General features: G+C 45.1%; 1 protein-coding gene across 3 annotated transcripts in view; it reads right to left on the minus strand.

Annotated features, from left to right (window-relative positions):
* TSHZ3 (teashirt zinc finger homeobox 3) overlaps positions 1 to 18,911 on the minus strand; it is a 65,979-nt gene extending 47,068 nt beyond the window's left edge. The window contains exons 1-2 of one of the 3 annotated variants that reach the window (XM_049804652.1): positions 18,771 to 18,911; positions 16,642 to 17,206 (exon numbers count right to left, since the gene is read on the minus strand). In XM_049804652.1, the coding sequence (XP_049660609.1) occupies positions 16,642 to 16,681 (40 nt within the window). In that variant the 5' untranslated portion in view covers positions 16,682 to 17,206; positions 18,771 to 18,911. Of the gene's footprint in view, positions 1 to 16,641; positions 17,277 to 17,876; positions 17,983 to 18,770 lie in introns of those variants that run through there. The other 2 variants (XM_049804649.1, XM_049804651.1) reach the window with 2 other exon arrangements.
* Between the last annotated feature and the right edge of the window lie 603 nt (positions 18,912 to 19,514).

The raw sequence follows: 19,514 nt of genomic DNA on the forward strand, positions 1-19,514 counted from the left end.
ATGAAGACCAGATTGAGCATTTGTCACACAATTTTGTGTTGCACACTCCTACAACAAGAATGTGCTGTAAAATTTTATTTCTTTTTCCTTCATTCAGCTTACTGCTTGCTTGTCCTACTGCTTATTCAGCTAACCATCTCAAAATGAAATGCAATCACATAGCAAGATTTCACTGCTGCTAGAATATTTTATACAGAAAACATATAAGCATGAGGAAATAATGCACCACTATTCTCATATATTACATCGGAGTATTTGCTAACTAATATAGATAGGGAGCATTTTATTGCAGGCCCAGAGCAAAAACAAAGGAAGACAAGGTATCCTGGGTAAATGATACATTTCAGCATATTAAAAAACCACTCCCACACCGTCTTTGCCGTTTCAAGTTCTACCTGCTACTTTTCAAATATTCTTTCAATAAAATTTGCAACAAGTCCAACCCAGTTAGTCTACCTAGTTTACATATCTCCATCTCTCACTCACAAAGTTAAGGCGGTTAACAGAATTGTACTCTTATGCACAAACTATCTAACTACATTAATACTGCAACTGCAAGGGGATTTGGGGGTTAGAGAGCAAAGCATACATTTAACTCTAAAACAACAGCACAGTGTATTTGGTATTTTGAAGGTAAGTGAACGAGAGTAACATATGAATTCAGGTATTTCTATTTCTGGGGACCATACAGCCGTCTTTTCTTCTCCATGGCACTAGTCCTTCCTCTCCCTTCTCCTGAAGGCATTTCCACTCCTGCTCCTTTCTACACGATTACCCTAGACATTAGAGTGAAAGCAGTACCCTGCCCGATGGCTTGTATCTGATGATTCCCTATCTTCGAGGCCATCTGGCTCTGGTCCTGGATTATCAGGTGACACGAGTTAGTCATCTTGCACCTATGACAATAAGCCCATTATCTTTTACCCCTGTCATTTCGGAAGAGATATCCTAGAAAATGTGCTGAATAAAACAAGATACTTTTCATACTTTACATCATGTAAGTACATACAACTGTATTTTATGCATTTCACTGCAGTGTGGCTCATACACTGAAGGACGTTGACTTAGAGAACACCAGGACATCTTCCAAGCTTCAGGCTTAGCTTGCAGAAGACTTTTCTTAAGCACACTGCTGACAAACTGAAAACCGGAGATAAGAAATATTTCTGTTTCACTGCACAGGCTTGTAGGACTGAAACCCTAAAATCACGGTGCATATAAAAGATGGAACAGCAAGCTACACTGAGAGAAACAAAAAGGGCAACTAACCTTAAGAATATGGAATAAAAAGTCTCTCTCATCAGAAATCTTCAGAAGGAAGCACATATTCTCAATCCTTTAAGGAGACAGCGCTCTCTCAAGACAGTGAGAAATACCCTGGATCTCTTGCAGTGAGGAGGACAGACCTGAAGCCTGTCTGTCACATAGCTGCAATGTAAGAGGCTGGAATATGCAAGTGTACGTACTGGGGTGGGGGGGGGGGGGGGGGAAGCATTATACGCTTGTTCGGTTCAGCCAAGCATAGGGCATAGTTCAGCCAAGCACGTTATATGTATTTCCTCAAGATATTTTTCTCAGTATACAAATATCGTGTAACTGGGTGGTTCCTACTGAGATACTACATTCTACTTAACACAGCAAGTTAAGCACTGGCAAATGCTTGATTATTATTCGACTGTTCATTTTAAACTCCCTCTGCACATTCTTCGACCAGTTAAAGCAGAACAGCTTCCTATCTGTTACGGTGTTCATGTTTAACATATTCTGTCCATTTTTCACTTCATATGAACAAAAAGGTGATCTAGCTTTAGCACGTTTAGTACCAAGGTATTTCAACTTCCTAAGCAGTTTTCTTTATACAACTGCAAAAGCAACTTGCATTTGGGGAAGAATGAGGAAGGGGCTAGGACAGAAAAATCCTTTCACAGAGTCCAACCTCTTTCACCTGGGAATCAATAAATATTGCAAATGAGGAATAGCTATTCTGTCCTCCCTCAACACCATGCACAGAAAAGAGACGGGGAAAAATCAGAGGGAAAAGATGCACCTCAATTCGATGAGCAGAGGGAAACAGATTATCTCGGGGAACTTTTGTCTATAATCTGCTAAGAAATCACTATCAGACTAAACAATAGCTGCCTATATTCCAGCATGCAGCCATCTATCCATATGTCTCTTATCCAACATTTTCTTGATGTCAGCACTATATATCCCTCCATTAGGGAACTACTGCCACAGTTCCCCTATCAGTAAATAAAACTGTGATCAGCAGATCTGAAATACAGCAAATACTTGAAAAGGTATCAGAGGTGTTGATATGTGAAAAGGAGACAGATCCGTTTCCCAGCAAAGGAGGAAAGAGTTCTATAGCCACAAACATGTCACCTCACATGTGGGCATGGCTATCCCGCATTTATTTAATACACAAGAACATGCTAGGGAAAGCGCTGCATACCCATACACAAACGTACATACACCAGCCCTGTACAGGCACAGGACCTACACACCTATGACAAAAAACACCAGTAGTACGTCAAACTGAATTATCATTACATATAGTAGAAAAGAGAAGTTAGCCCAATTAAAAAAATACCTGCCAGCAACTCTAGACAACATCCTGTTTACATAAAAATGCTATGCTATTAGCCATGGGCGACACTGACTTTGGCCACACCATGTATGGAGGATATTTCTAAAGCTAATGCTAATACTAAGCTTTTAGAGAGATGTTATTATTTCTCACACAAACTTTGGTGAACATTACGTTCTGAGGAATCACTAATACAAAATGTTAATTGAGGCTACAGATCTCTCCAAGGCATCCAAGTTAACTTCAGCCTGAGCTTCCTGCTACCAATGTTGAAACAAATAGCTCTATGCAGCAGATGTGTCATACCCAGTATTCAGATGGTACCCCATTTCCTTCTTAGCTGTGTTCTCTCCTCCTCTAAGTAAATACTGGAATGATTACAAGTGAAACAGGGTGTGAGAGCAGAAAATGTGATACAGGCTACACACAATTAGCAGAGGAGCTGCTTTTGACACACTGCTGCAAAGAATTATGCAAAGAATAATCCAAGGAATTAGCCAATGCGAAAGGGATGGGGTGTGCAATAACGGTGTGCAAGATTTTCATTCTGCAATTTTATTTCCCAACATCTCACAGCATATATCCTTGCAAATCTTGCTGATAGTCAACACTAATACCTAGTTTTTATATTGAAAACAGTGGTTTTGTTCTCCTGGCAGCACCAACTTGAAGTTTCTTTGTCAGGTTCTAGAAAACAGAGTAAAGTATGAAATCAAAAATGAAAAAATACGAAGAGGGAATGTGGCAGTCGCCTCTGCTTCACTACTTACAAAATACTTTTTAAAAAAAAAAAAAAAAAAAGAAACTCTAATAATGCAATCATCCTAGTTATGTTCTCCTGTGATCAGTATGTCCACAGACATCTTACCTTCTAAGCATGAACAAACACCAAAGTTGTGTAGTCCAAAAAAAACCCCAAATACTTTGCCCAACAATCAAAAACATGACATTCCATTCTCACAAAGATGGTTTACCATATCACGGCTTCAGACATGCAGCTTTTTGGCAACTATAGCGTTCAAACCAGTCTCAATCTGCAGACCCATGGCAGTTTGAGCTCTACCCAGCTGTTTTGCAAACATCAGTCACTGCTGCTCTACACCAGAAGTGCCTCCCTGCGCACGCTTGTGCTGGGGCACGCGATGCCGCATCTACCACCAGGGTAGCCAGACTCTGAGGAGTTGGAAACTGGGCTTTGTAGCACCTTTTTCATCATTCCAGCTAAAAATCATAGGATTGCTGGAAAATTGGGTTCGGGAATCAGCTCGCAAGAGCTTGTTATTCCACACACCGATTGGAAACGCGATAGGTACTGCCTCAACATCTTTCCTATACTGAATGAAGAGCAGTACTGCGGACTTGTCGAGCTTCGCCTGCCTTGCTGATGGCAGAGCTAGTGCAACTCTGATAGCTGCTAGACAGGATAGCAAACGAGACAATACACTGAAAAGGTGGCCCAGAATGAAAAGGCTGGATGAAAGCCGTAGGACCCTTACTTGGACGGACTACCCGCACACTCTGGTAACTGCCAGTGAAGATAGTAAAGCTGAAAAAGGCTTAGTGCAAGCATGCAGGAGATTTGTGACAGAAAGTTAGAACTCCATGTCAAGCCTTTCATGCAAACAATAAATATTACTTCTGCTCATAATCAGACTTTTCTCCAGCATCGTCTTTGAATGTTGAACCTTTTTCAATTAATTAAAAACTATGCACTGCAGAGTGCATATTTTATCAGCCCTCAGCTGCTTAAGTGTCTAGAAAAGACCAGGCAGTTTTTCTTTTTTCCAGGCAACCCAGAGCAAGTACTTGCAAGGGTCATATCTTTTTAATTATCTTTTCTCTCTTTGATTAATTATTCCGTCTGACAATAGCGTGTTTCTAATGCTATTCACCTGCCTTTGATGATTGACAACTTTTCTGTCTGATTCAAAGCAAACAGCTGCTGCCATGATTGCCTAGCAACCAGGATGTGATGGATGAGCCCCAAAGATGGATGGCTGCAATAAATCATGTCTCCAGCTATAAAACTGAAAAAAGGGATAAGAATAAAAGCGAACAAAAAACAAAACAAGGTTTCTTCCCATGAGTGCACTCAGCTCCTTACCAATTACACCTGAAATGGACTTTGTGTCTATTAATAGCAAAGTTTTCTAATCAGTAAGAATGCAATGATGCCATTTGTATCAAGGTGTGTTTACAATTGTTCCAGCAAATTGGCACTTGTACTTCAATTACCTGCTGTGTTACACAAGTGCAGGGGTAGGAGATCAAAGTTTTACCTTCTACTGTTGAAGGCTTTATAGAAAATATTAGGCTTTTTCAGGGTTTTCTCATGATGTTGGACTTGAATGAAGCGCATAAACTTGAATTCTCCTTACTTTTGGCAACTGAGAGAGTGTGCCGAAAGCAAACTGAACTGGATTTGTAGAAGGAATAACAAACACCAGATTTCTGAAAAACTCGATTCTGTGAAACTCGTATAAAGTCACTATTGGCTCTGCGAAACATCTTTTCACCTAAATGCTGTACACTGTTAATTACATGCTGCTCCAATTCCCTCTTGCTAGGAGGGCACCTCGCAATCAAAGAAAAAGTTCATGTGACAAGCAGCGTTTCAAAAATACCATCTACCTGTGCAAATTCAAGACTGATTCAACAAAAAGCCATTCTCGTCTAATTTCACCTACCATTCCTGGCGATCATTTGATTTTTGTACGACGTGCCAGGCAAGAAACATTCAATAGTTTGTCAACTGAGAACGAGTTTAGCCGGGCTGCGTATCGTGCTTGCCCGGAGATGTTTGCGCGCAAACACCCCATCGCTTGAAGTTTTGGCACTACCTACGGCTGAAGCCGCTCTGTTGCTGGAGTGTCTATCTCCTGATAGTCGCTGCCTGTGCTTCCAATGCAAGACCTAATTGCCTATAAAAAGCTGCTTCCTTAATTCTTCCAGCAGGTGGGGGTGTCCTGGTTCCAGCAAAAGTGCTTCAAAAAGGGAAGGGATTGCCCTTGCTACTCCCACGGACCAGCTATCCACCTCCGGGAGCATCCTGGACACCTGGGAGTGAACGCTGAGACTCAAAAGATTCACCACTCTGGCAGAAAAGAAAAATGTAAACGTTGAACATAACTATGTTCTAGAACTTTGTTTTCTTTGCCACTGTGGGACCAAAACGCAGCCTGTTAGGGAAAGGAAGCTGGAGCGTGTTCATCTGTTCACAAGCACATTTTTAAAGCACATTTTTATACTTGAACTGGCAATGCCTGACAATGCCATGCTGGAACAGCTCCGGTCCTGCTTATATTTTAGTGTCTCTGTATTCATGCAAAAGATTGCCTGTATCCTTGCACGGGCCACAGCTTTGTCTACATTCTTTACAATTACTGAAATGCTCTCGCTAAAAACTTAACTCTGCCTCTGCCCATCCCTCTCTCTGTTGTACAAACACACACACATACACACACGGAAATCCAGCCCCTAAAACAATTGTAAGGCACTCCTGTAATGACCAGCTAGTATCTGGTAACAAACAATGAGAAAGCAAAGCCATCAATCACAACGTGCACGCCGAGGCCTCCATTCTGTCCCAGCTCATCCAACTCTCAAGTTACAGCTTTACACGGCAAGTCTAAATAATATTCAAAATGATAAATGGCACTATAAGCCTGATATCCATCATCAATCTTTTTTTAAGGAACATCCATCTTCAATAATGCACGTTTGAATCATGTGAAACCAAGAGCTCCCAGATTCATTTACACAACCCCCAGCAAGCTGGTGCTGCTTGAATGATACGTGTCAGCCAGTTTGTCCCAACTGCCAAACTTTAAAAAAAAAAAGGGGGGGGGGGGGAGACAAAAAAAAGGGGGGGGGGGGGGAGAAATAAAAAGAGAGTGAAAGAAAACAGGAGGGGAAAACCTTCAGGGGGTTGAACAAGACGACTTCGCAGATAATAGGAGAGAGCACCACCTCTTGAGTCCCTCCGCCAGCCGCCCCCCCCAGCACAGGCGCTCTCCTCCTTCTCCTTCTCTTCTCCTTCTGCTTCTCCTCTCCCTCTCCGCCGGCCCGGCCACTCGGCCGGCCGTCTCCCGGCCGGCCGGCGCTGCGCCATAGGCAGGCGGTGCTGAGGGGAGAAGGCAGCAGCGCTGGAAAGGGAGCTCCCCCCGCGCACCCCCCGCGCTGCCTGGCAGGGCCTGTGTGATAAATGACACATGTCATTCCGTCGGGAGGGAAGGGTGGGTCAGTGATGTATGGCTCTGCTGAAAAGGAAATCGACTGTTTGGCATGGTGCGGCTATTCTCCACCAGGATTTAGTTTCAGAACTCTAAAATGAAATCTCCGATGTTTCAAGTGCACAGTTAGGGCAGGCCGACGTGCGGCCGAGGCAGCTCCCCCCCCACCACCACCCCTTTTTTTTTTTTTTATCCTCTCTCTGCCCTTCGGATTTCAAAAAACTGCTCCGCTGACTAGAAACTGCGAAAGAACACGCATATATCAAAGTCTTCAATAGTTATGATCCATGATAAAATTTAAATAGGTTGAGGTTTCTATTTTTATTTATTATTGGGGGGGAAAAATGGCATGCAGGCTTGACACAAAAGCAAGATAAAAATTAGCATGTTTGAAGTAATCGTCCCACAGCTTGACATCTGCATAGTAAATTTTAAAGGAAAAAAATGTGTCAGGCAGGCATGAGCTGTTCCCTCCCTCCCCCCCTCTTTCATTAGCTCACTGGCAGGGTGGCACTTCTGAACCTCATTACTGCAGGAGGATTTATGAAGCTGAACCCAATGGCAAAGAAAAGGCATCTGTCAATAATTGTAGGGAGCTGCACTCACAGCTTTGAAATCTCATTAAGTATGCAGTTATCAGGCATAAAGATCAAAAACATTACTCAACTCCGACAGAATCTTATGGAGGAACATTAATTAGCAACAGGCCTACAGTACAAAAAAAAAAAAAAAGAAAAAAAAACCAGACTTCCTCTCACACCTGCCCAACCCACAAACCAAAAGAAACACTCCCCCTCCCTTCAGAAAAAAATAATTCCCAGCATCTGAGACTGATCAAGTACATGAAACAAGAGAGAGGAAAAAAAAAAAAAATCCAGTTGAGACAGTCTTGGCGGTGAAGAGAGAAAAGGAAGAAGCTGTCAAAGTTGAGAAGGATGTCAGCACTGGCCCTGATTACAAGGGCCTATACAGTTCCCAGGCCTTTTATCATCCCTGCCATCAAAAACAGACTCTGTGTCACAGATGGATGACTGATGGCTGCCAGTCTTGAGCAGCCTCGCCAAGCCTCCAGGAGGCCCCTGCTGAGATCTGGCCCTCCAGCAACAGGCTTGACCTAGCAGGAAAAGGGCTGCAGGCAGCGAGCCCAGTCCCAGAGACACTCAGAAACAGCACCCTGTTCTGTTCTTCCCCAGAACAATTCAGCGAGAGGTTGGTCGGGGTTTGTTTGTTCAGCTTACAGAAGTTAAATGGAATACTTCTGCTCTCCACGCAAAGACTGCGCATTATTTGAAAATAACACTAACGACAAAAAAAAAAAAAAAACACCCCCCAAAAACCCCCCAACAACTCTTCTGTGGCCACGCTGAACGTACTTTTCTGATCTCGTTTCCAGCTCGCATTTTAACCACTATTTGCACGCTCAATTGCTTAGAAAATACAGGAGAGTAAAATATAAATTTGGGGGGAAACATACAAATTCATAGACGAAGCTGGACCATAAAACCAAGTGACCTTTGCAGCATTAAGTATGGTGTGCAACTAATTAAGAACTATGGCCATATTAACATTTTTTTACAGAATCAAGGATATCAGCTACACAGCTTAACCCATTGCACATATTTTTTTCATTTCCTCTCTATCAAAAACTGTGTTTGCAAACAATAACTCAAAGCTACTTGGTAAAAAAAAAAAAGGGGGGGAGGGAGGAATCACCTTCCATAGTCTTTTTCCCATTTGGGACTATGCCTGAAAAACTCCCTCTCGAGTTACGTGCTACCCTTCGTACATTTTCTATTTCCCATAATTTTGCACTACAAAGAAGCTTTCCACTGTACAACTCCATTTCCGTGTTATTTACTAGGTGCTGGATTTTAATACAATGTACAAATTTGTCTCTTATTTCATGAGATATACGGTGATATTTACGTGTCACTTATAGCAATGCCGAAGGTTGGCTTCTTAATGAACTACATCTTTAATAGCGCACAGAGTCAGAGAGATACACGCGCACATATAAGACAACCTGCCAGTCAAAATCTTTTCAATATCTAAAATTCATTCATTTACTAAGTAACGTACTTTAAAATACACGTTAGCTCTGACAAAATATGGAAGCGGAGGTTCCGCTCTAAACAACATTTTTAAAAGAATTTTACATAAAGTGTTACAATAAGGTGTTTATATTTTTTCGTATGCTTACCGTATTATTTTTATTATGTGTAGCATCAAAGTGATTATAGCAATTACATCCAACAGAATTAATTATAGAACATCCCATCATTCCTAAATACATAATGCATTAGAGGTAAGCCAAAGAAAGAAAACATCTTGACTGTGGTGACTATTGTTGGAATAATTTTTTCTCTAAGCATAAAGGCAAAACCAAAGTAGAAAGACATACATGGAAACGGCAGGGCAACACAGGAGAATGTTACCTACAGAAATCTGAATAGAAAGGCAGGTATGTTTTTAATAGAGATACTAACCCGCGTAAAGCTGCGCTAGCACAAATATCCATGTAAAACCCATTAAAGTTTTTTAATCGTGAAATATGGAAACTAGCCAATTCACCTAACCACCATGTTAGTACATAAAGACAAGAGTGTATGGGTGAAAGAGTTACAAGCCTTTACGTATGCAAAATAAATTCACTCAAAGCTTCATTAATATTAATTTAAATTCAGAACCCATTTACATTAAATTGTTCATTAAAAATTGCCTATTTTATGCAACATGCATTCCGCAAAGAACACATAAGAAACTGAAACAGAGGGCTCAATTTAATGATGGAAATATCAAAAGTAAATGAATTTGAATCATTCCAAACGAATAATAAAACAGCTCTCTCCCCTATGCTAATGCATGAAGTTTGTCGGGAGTTTGGCGGAAAGGCACGAAAACCGCTCTGCTTCCCCCTCGCCAGGGCTTGGTGGGTGCCCTTCCGACCTCCCCACCGCCATGCAGCCTTGCTAAAACAAGAATTACTCGTGGACAGGACCTAAAAAACCACCTCCGTAATAATTGTGAGCACACTGAATCCCTCCAAAACTTGTATTTATTCCAAGCGACGTCAAGTTTAGCTTAGCTGTTTAACAGCCATCCCCAGTAGGAAGGGGATGGGAGGTAAAGGTAAGGCAGGCTGGGAATGGAGAGCTCTTCATTGGTAAACTCCCACACCAACAAATACAGTGAACTTACGCGATTCCCAACAGCTGTTCTGAATGAAGAAAAGAGAGTCATAATTAATAACATGTGTCCTGACAGAATTAATTAATAATTTATCATTAAGTCTAAAACACGAACTTAGATTATTCTTCAAGAGTCGCACCTTTACTGCCTGAACAAGCCAGGTAATGGCATTGGTGAAGAGCTTTCAGGTATTTTATGATCTTCTGGTAACTCTTCTCCCCACTCTCCCCCCACCCCCCGGGGGAAAAAAAAAAAACCCAAACCTTTGAACATTTTCTGAGAAACGTCTTAAAGTTGATGCTTGCAATGAGAAGCGTTTAAATTCCGCAGATTGGCTCTCTACTGAGATGACCAAAATATCTTTCAGGCGCAAAATCAGGAGAATGCAGTAGGATGAATCTCACAGTCTCTGAAATTAAGTCCTACTTATTTCAACTCTTACACTCCTTTTTATGAAAATGGTAACAAACAATTTCAAGCTCTGACAATGTTCTATTCTGCATTATTATACTTAAGAAAACTACAGTATAGCCTCTCGTGGACTATGCTTTAAATCCTTTGAGCCAGTTTTCATGCATTTTTTTTTAAATGTTGAAATCAAGAAGAATCAATTGCATAAATTTTTTCAATCCTCCTGCTTTAGGTAATGACACACACACAAAAAAAAAAGCAACGCAGCCATTGTTTAGTGGGATTTTTTAAATTAATTTAATGTCTAACTGCAAATGCTGGAAACTAGAATTAATCTGTCTGGATAAAAAAAGGCTTACAGACATTTAAATGCATGTATCGGGACACTTTATCAACCTAACATAAAATTGTCATCTTATCTTATTATATGACTATTTTATGCATGTGTCAAAGAATTTAAAAATGAATGCCTGTCTATTCAGTCTAATTACAACTGCATATTATCTGTCTGGATGTACCAGTCCATATCATTGTTACCAAATACAATATATTGTATTCACCTTTCATTTTTAACTTAAGGCTGATAAACCACAATTTGGGCGTAACTAAATTTTAAAAAAACAAACACCAAACACACACACGCAGAAGGAAAAAAAAAAAAAAAAAAAAAAAAAGGCAGACTCAAACACCTGAGGTAGATTGTTTAGTAAATGATGCTGAAGTATTTCATAGATAAGATAACAGACGATCACTCTGCAACTATGTTATTTTCGGTGTTGTATCATAACCATACATATACATACACTCTTACTTGACAATGCAACACTTCAGGCATCTTAATACTTGATCTACTAGCAGCACCTTGTAAATAAGGCTGTATGAAAATTTGACAATCTGTATTTGGATTCGCTAGGAAACGGTCATGACATTGGACTAAAATATGGATTATTACACCGTAAAACTAGCAGTGCCAAGGTTTGTTCAGAAAGATAACACGGGAGGTTACTTTACATCCTGGCAAATTATTTCTTTTCATTCCCTCTGCACCACCATATGCTTCTAAGTGTGCACGTAGCACACACTTAAAAAATTTACCCCACACTTCACCCTGAAGGTGATCTTTCCTATATAGTTTCCACTAATCCTGGAAACAGGGCTGACAAAAAGGACCCACTCTAATCCTGCTAACTCACCCTAGCTTCACTGCATTTCCCATAACCCTGCAGCAGTCACAATTCATTCTAATCACTTTACAAAACAATCTTTAGTAAAAAGAGGAAAAATGCAGACTTGTAAGCCAATTTAAGAAATAACTGCTGATACATCAGTTATTGACTATTTCACTCCTGCTCATGATAGCGCTCAAGGCAAAACCGAGAACAAAATGACAACATCAACCGCACGCAATAAACTGTGGCCCAGGAGAGCACTGAAGCCCTAATTGACAGCTGTCAAGCTAATGGGAGAAATGGCAGCTGATTCTGGAAAATTCTGTTTTCCAGACGGATATTCAGGGGAATCTATCAGGCCTTTTTATATTTATGCCCCTTTTTCTTTTTTTGCATTGTTCCTCACACTTTGCCGAAAAAAAAAAAAAAAAAAAAAAAAAAAAGGCAGAGGACAGCCATAACTAATCATTTTGTCAGCTTGCTGCTAGGAAGAATCTCTGTCCAACAGAGAAATATGTGGCAGGTTTGGAGGCAAATAACATACCAAGGGCTGACACTGCAAGTACCTTTATAGGTAGTCTACTTTATCGCTACATTTACTTTTGGGGTATGTATGTAGTTGCAAGCAATTCCCATAAATTAAAGCGAGCATTCAACTTCCCGAAGTCAGAGCTGCCTGGAAATCTGGCTGCACAACCTGCATGCCATCTTGCATCTGTATTTCTGCTGTGCACTCCCAGCCTCGCTCTGGAGGTGCTGATAACTAGCGAGAGCACTGAAGTCCCTGAAAAGTGGAAGTGCTCCGCATCTCTGAAAAATCAATTTAACGTATTTCAGTATTCACACTGACCATGGGCATCTTTTGAATATAAGCACGGAAGTTGTGAAGAGCCTAAAAAGTATGCAGCTACCTCTGGGGTTTAAACTACACTACATAGAAAAAAAAAAACCAGCAACAAAAAACAAAACAAACACCAGACAAAAAAACATGGGCCCAAGTTTGTTTGGTTTTTTTCCAGAGGCTTCAAAACTCAGGACAGTCGTCTGGGTCCAAAAACCAGTAACTGATCATTGTCTTATTTAATTTGTTTAAAAAAAAAAAAAAGTAAATGAGTTTCCAGCAAATCATTAGTTCCCTGTCCCTCCTCAGAAGAGCTTTGTATGTATACAAAATATGTATTAAGTTGCTTCTGTCAGTAGGAAGTACATTTCCTTGATCTTTTAAATAGGTTTCTAAAAAAGCTGCCAGTAAAAGCCATAATTTAAGGACAGATAATTACTGTTTGCATGAACAAGACTGGCCTCTATTAATGCAGTATCTTAGCTTTCCTAGACAGTAGCCTCTAACCAGTAAATACCTTCTTTCTCCTGACTTAAATGACAGGAGTCTTTGGAGCATCAGTTCTATCTTCTTGCTTTAACAGGTGAAGAATAAAATTGCGACCCCTGACTCTTCCTCCCAAATTCATCTACAATAGTCACCTGAGCCTCAAAGCAAACAAACTGAAATTATCATTTTTACAGATTCTTGATTCTCAGAGACAGCTTTAGTCTTCCACAGTGTGGTGTTAACACTTGGGCTAGACATAAAGAATTTGTGCACCTGTCTGTTATGTCTGCGAGCTCTGTGCTGCTGAGAGTTCTTTGTTGTTGTTATTCTACTCCAGACCATTAAAAGGGCCCTAATTCCTATGACATGATTATCCAGGTACCAAAGCCCATTTGTCACCTGCAGCAGAAAATTGAGTTAATGCACAACTAAAGGCAACCAGGACTGTGTAATATCAACTTGATTACATCAAACTAGCTGCAAACCTAATTCTGCTGGATGACACTGCGTGGAGCTTGTCATCTCCAATCATTAAAGCTGTCAGGAATCCATCAGGTTTACAGCTAATTAGGTGAACACTAATGAAGCTGGCAAAACAACTTTTCTTTTTTTATGGCTGAGCGGACCTTTCAGTTTGGAGAAAAAAAATTCTCGAGTATTCTCAAGGTTGCTGGGGACTGGATTTCCTGAGTTACCAATCAGCAGACATCTTTAATTCTCCCCCCACCACCACCTTTTTTTCTCTCTCAGTACCAAGCAATCAATTTGTCATCACTCTCAGTATGCCACAAAAGCAGTCATGAACCTTATAACTCGCAGCTCTGAAGCCAAAAAGGGGGGGGGGGGGGATGTAAGTTTCTTCTGCCTTAAAATAAAATGCCTCATACAGCTCACTTATTTATCTTCATGCACTTATCAACAGCATAAACGTTCTTGTTTTTTCGCTCTTCTCAAATAAGTAGCCCTTCAGTCATTCTACATCCCCCATATCCATTAGGCAGAGGCATTTTGATAAAGTAAAGCCAAAGCTAGTGTATGGGAAAGAATGAAAGCACTCACTCTGCCAACTTCTGATTGACCATTAAGCTATTGATGAATGTGCCTGTCAGGAGAGAGACAATTAAATCAAATATGAAACAAAGTCGTTTTGACGGGTCATTTTGATAGAGCAAAACCATTCTTCCATCTCCTATTAGTCCTGCAGTCAAGTTTTTGTAATGAATATTTCTTAACTAACCTGTTATTTCTTAGCTGGTTTTTAAGGTGTTAAAAAAAAAAAGCCTTTGCTTTTACTGCTATTAGAAAAAGTAACATTTCCAATGCGACCAATAAAACAGCATTTCAGTGGGAAGCAATTATACACAATACTAAATGTTTAATGTGGCTATCAAAAAGCTAAAAGTTTAAACAGATTACACTTCTGCTAAATATGAAAGATAGATCACGTATCATGGGTAGCTTCACTTGAGAAAGGAGGGAGAGATGAAGGGGGGGGGGGGGAGAGGGAGAGGGAGAGAGAGAGAAAGATACCTCAGAATGCGTGTTTAGTGCAGAAACATTTTCTTCCAGCCCATGGAGAGCCCAGCATACAGCACAGTCGAATATGTCAAATATTTGAAAGAGCTAGATTTTGCAGAACTAAATTAATGTTCCAAAATAGAATTTCCCAAGTGCTAGGAAAAGTTCACCTTTTTAATTTCTTTGAAAAGTCTTATTTGACGGCACAAGCCAGAAATGCAAAATATTATCGTATTTGGCTACGATATTGTTTGCTAGATCGTACCCCTACCGTACTGCAAAACTTTCCAAACTTTCTAGCTGTTAGTATATGGAGCAAGACTGCTAGAAAGTCTATTTCTCTATTTCAAAAGTCCTAGACGAATGCACGCATACGTCGAACAAGAGAAGAAAGGAAACGTGGACATAGTTATCTACAATTTGTATTCCTCCCCGAGCCCCTTGCTGTTTACTGAATTCAAACCACACCACTCTGAGAAAGTTGTCAGGCAGCGTGAAAGCACCGTCACATTTTTGAATGCCCGTTTTCTAACAACGCCCTACCAAGTTGCAGGACTACCTGCTTCAAGTTGTTATAGGCACGAGTACAAACGCCCTACCGAGAAAGCTGCCGGAGCCTCTGGAAAACTTCTACACCCGGCCTCTTGGTACAGAGCCTTCCTTTGTCAAAGGCGAACTATGGCTGTCACATGCTGGTCCCCCAAAGCCGTCCCTAACCCAAGCCCATCCTGTTCCTCCCCCCAGGTCAGCCCCACGGCCCTGGAAGCCCTCGTCCCCGTGGCTATGTGGCACATCCAGCCAGGAGCCCCTGAAGTTGCGCTGACAGAGAGTTGACAGGCCACGTGTGACGTCACCGAGTCTGGCGTTACCATGGCAAGTGATTTATTGATGTTTATCGGGAATGAATAGATCAAAGGCAGCCAGATGACAGGCGATCAATCAGCCATCAAATCAAGGATGGCAACAGGCCAAGGAAACCTTTTCCAGCCCGCATATCCCCAACTAAGGATTACTGTAAAATTATGTGGGGCTTTTTTTTTTTACTGTTTTCTTTTCAGTTTGGCTTCTCCAAAAAATACTGCCTAAGTTTAACAGGAGTTGACGTTTCTGGCATAAGGAAAACAACACAAACAAACAACAAAACCTCACTAGGACAAAGCCTCGAAAAGTATTTCTAAAAAGAAAAAAAAAGGGGGGGAAGGAAATTGTAAAGGCACTATCAGAAACATTTGCCAGTCATCTGACAATACACAGATCCTTTTTCTTTTTCTTTTTTTTTTTCTCCCCCCTCCCCCCCTTTGGTTTCCTTTGCAGCTTCTCATCTGGACTCATAAATAAGAAATCAATAGGATTAACAGAAGAGGTTGCCAAAGAGAGTGACCAGCTAGGTGGGTCTGTCTGTCCAGCAGAGACATCTCCAGTCCGGTACAAGGCGGAGAGAGAAAAAGATAAAAGTTGGGCAAAGGAAACAGTCCTGGGCTTGGATCCTCAAGGCACACTGCAGACCCTCCAAGTCACTTTGTCCCTGCCACTTCATTCACAGCGTGCCATGTATTTACACGTACCCTATCGCTTTTTACAGGAAAACCAGATTTTTAAGAAAAGAGTATTTTCACTGGCTTTCACAAACTGCTCGCCCGCGGGGGAAGGGGATGGAGAAGAACGAAGACTACGAGGGAGAGAAGCGAAGTAGGTGCCAAAGTACGGGCTGGAAACCAACAAAATTCGCCTCCTTCTCCCACCCCTAGAGCCACAGAGATCATACGTGTACATGTAGCATGTGCCTGCACGTACCCTCCTGCCTCCCACAAAGTGTTGCCCCCCGAACCGAGCCGGGGCGATGGCAGAGTTGGGACGACATCAAAGTGGGTACCAAAGTAGGGAAAGGGCTTCCTTCCGCGCGCCCCCACCCCTGCCACCCCAAGGAGGGGGGAATTAAAAAAAAAAAAAAAATAAAAAAAAAAAAATCCACTCAACTCCCCCCCCCCCCCCACCTCTCCGCCCCACGCCACAGCGTTGTGCCTCCAGACCAAGAGTTGCTCCGCGAAATCCACGGCATGCAGCGCGCGACCGCGGGCAGCGGGGCCGGGGGAGGGAGCCCGGTCCACGCCGACGGGCTCAGCCCGCCGGGGGAAGCGGCTGTGAAAGAGACGGAGGAAAGCGAGAGGAGAACCGGGCGGCCGGGGAAGGCGGCTCTCGTACCTGCTGCGCGCCGGGGCGCTTGCTGCTTCCTCCTCGGCATGCTGAGCTCCTGCGGCCGCCGGCGCCGGCGGGGGGGGGCTGCCTGGGCGCGGGGGTGGGAAGAGTTGCTTTAGCCCCAGAGATCCGGTGAGCTGCTCCAGTCTCGGCTCGAGGGCTGGGTTGGGGATATATTTTTTGTTGCTGTGCATGCACGATGCCGAGGAGGAGGAGGAGGCGGCGGCGGCGGCGGAGGAGGAGGAGGCGGCACAGAGGAGAGGACAGCCCTGCTGCTGCTGCTGCTGCTGCTGCTGCTGCTGCTGGCAGAAGAGGGGGGGAAGTTTGACAAATCGCCCCGGAGGAAGGAGGAGGGGAAGCCCCCCGAAGAGGTGTGCGGGCGGGAGGGCTGGGGAGAGCCCGCAGTCCCCCCCACCCCACCCTGCGCCCCCGGTGCCTGGCCGGGCTGGGAGATCACGGCATAAAGACGGGGGATTTCTTGGCAGGAGTCGGCGGAGCCTCAGCCTGCGCTCTCCACTCCCCGGCTCCCGGCTCGGCGCTGGAGCGGCGGCGGCGGCGGCAACAGGCGAAGCTTGAAGGGAAACGAGATGATCGCAGTGTCACTCAAACTAGTCCGCAAAGAGGGAGAGGGGCACCGCGCTCCCACCGCCTCCCGCCCCGGACGGCACCTTAACTCTTTGCGCATCGCGCCGCCGGACCGCCCGCCGCCGGCCGGCCACGGCGGCGGCGGCGGCGAAGGGTCCGCCCGGGGAGGCGGCGGCAGCAGCGGCGGCGGCGGCGGGGCGCCCGCTCCCCCCCCCCCCCCCCCGCCGCCCTCGCCGCCGCCCCCTCTGCCGCCCAACTTCGCCCGCCGCCGCCGCCGCTCTCCTCAGCAGCCCGCCGCGGCGGAGGGGCTCGGCCCGCGGGCACACCCGGGCAGGGCAGCGCAGGGCAGGGCAGGACAGCCCGCTCCGCTCCGCTCCCCGCCGGCAGCCCTTCCCTTTCCGCCCCCGCGCACACCCGTTCCCCGCCGGAGCCCCCCCCCCCCCCCACTCCTCCCGGCCATCGCCGCCACGCCGGGGCGCGGACCCTCCCGCCGCCCCCCAAGCCTCTGCCCCCTCCCCCCGGCGAGGAGGGCCCGGCGCTCGAGAGCCCCGACCCCGCGGAGCCCCGGCCGCCCCGCGAGGTGACAGCGGCGGCGGCGGCCAGGGCCCCCGCCTCGCCCCGCACCTTTCGCCGCCGCCCGCCCCGGCCCCACTCACCGGCGCGCCGGGCAGCTGGCCGCCCGCCGGCACACATCCAGCCCTCCGGCTCCCACCTGGCTGGCGCCACAGCCGCCCGGGCTCCGCTTCGCGCCTGCGGGCGGGGTGTCGGGGGCCGCTCCGGCCGGCGGCCGTTAACGGCGGCGTCTCCGCCGGCTGAGCCGCTGCGCCCTGCCCCGCGGTGCCGCCGGCCGGCCGGACGGGGAGCGGGCAGCGCCCGCGCACTCCCGCGCCCCGCGCGCGCCCGGCTCTTCGCGGAAGATCACTTTTCCCTCTTTCCCTCCTTTGGGGCTTCCCCCCCCCCCCCCGCCCCCCTCTTTTTGTTTGGGCTCGGCTGTTTGGTTTTGGGGTTTTTTGGTTGGTTGGTTGGTTTGGCTTTGGTTTTCGGGTTTGGTTTTTTTTTGTTGGGTTTTTTTTTTTTTTTTTTTTTGGTCCAAGTTCACTGGCGAGCCGCCGCTCTCAGTTCAGCGAGCGCCGGCGGATCGATGTGCTGCGGGTTTGATTGCGCATCCCTGGGCGGCGGGGCCGCGCACCAGCGGGGAGGGCCGGGGCGGCGGGGGGCGCGCGGGGGCCCATGCCGGCCTCCCGCCTCCGCCGCCCTGCGCGCCCGGCCGCGGCGGCCCCGCACCCGCACCCGCACCGCCGCGCTGCCGGAGGCCGCCCGGGCTTGGGAGAAGTGAAGGGAAAAAAAAAAAAAAAAAAAAAAAAAAACCCAAAAAACAACAACAACAACAAAAAAACAGTAGCGATTTTTTTTTTCCTTTCTTTTTTTTTTTTTTTCTTTTTAAAGTTCACGGGGAGGAATAAAAAAAAAGGATGATCTCACTTTTACGGTAAGATCAAAAAAATCTCCACTCGCCCCCATTCTTCGAGATTTGGGATAATTCCAAATACCTGACTAAGTGCAGATGTTGTTGCGTCTTCACATCTTATAAAGCCGCCGTGCCGCTCTTTTGCTCTTGCTTTCCTTTTGAAGTTGCAGGAAATTCAAACACTTTACATGAAGGGTGGAGAAGGTTTGGGGTTTTTTTTTTTTTTTTGATTATTATTGTTATGAGTTGATTGGTTTTTTTTAAGCTGATCTTTAGGATGAAAAAAAAAAAAAAAAATCGCAGTCGCCTAAAGTCCCCGGGAAATTGCTACTGTTGGGGGAAAACGAAACATTTCTTGCAAACAAGCAAACGGTGAGTTGTCAATTGCCGCTTCTGCTGCCAAATTCGCTCAGTTCCATCTCATTGATACTCGCTGGTTGCTCCTCACAGTTAACAGTATCTGCTCTCGGAAGGAGCGATCAGATCTACTTAAGAGCCGACACCGAGAGGTTCCCCCCTCCCCAAAAAAAAACCCCTCTGTGTGTGTGTGTGTGCGTGTGTGCGTGTGCGAGTGCGAGTGTGCGCTTGCACCAGGACGGGGCGCGGGGCTGCGGCGGCGGCGGCGGCTGGCAGCCCAGTGCGGGCGGGCTCCGCCGCTGTGGCGGTGCATGCCGCTAGATCCGCCCTAACATCTGTCCGTCTCACCATTGGCGCATCCATCAGTGTCACCCTGGCTGCACATTGCAACGACAACACATCAGACACAACACAGAGCGGGATTCGGTACAAATAACCGACATACTAAACAACTTAACCAGGAAGGAGG

Source organism: Accipiter gentilis, chromosome 7, assembly GCF_929443795.1.
Source record: "Accipiter gentilis chromosome 7, bAccGen1.1, whole genome shotgun sequence".
Lineage (NCBI taxonomy): Eukaryota > Metazoa > Chordata > Aves > Accipitriformes > Accipitridae > Astur > Astur gentilis.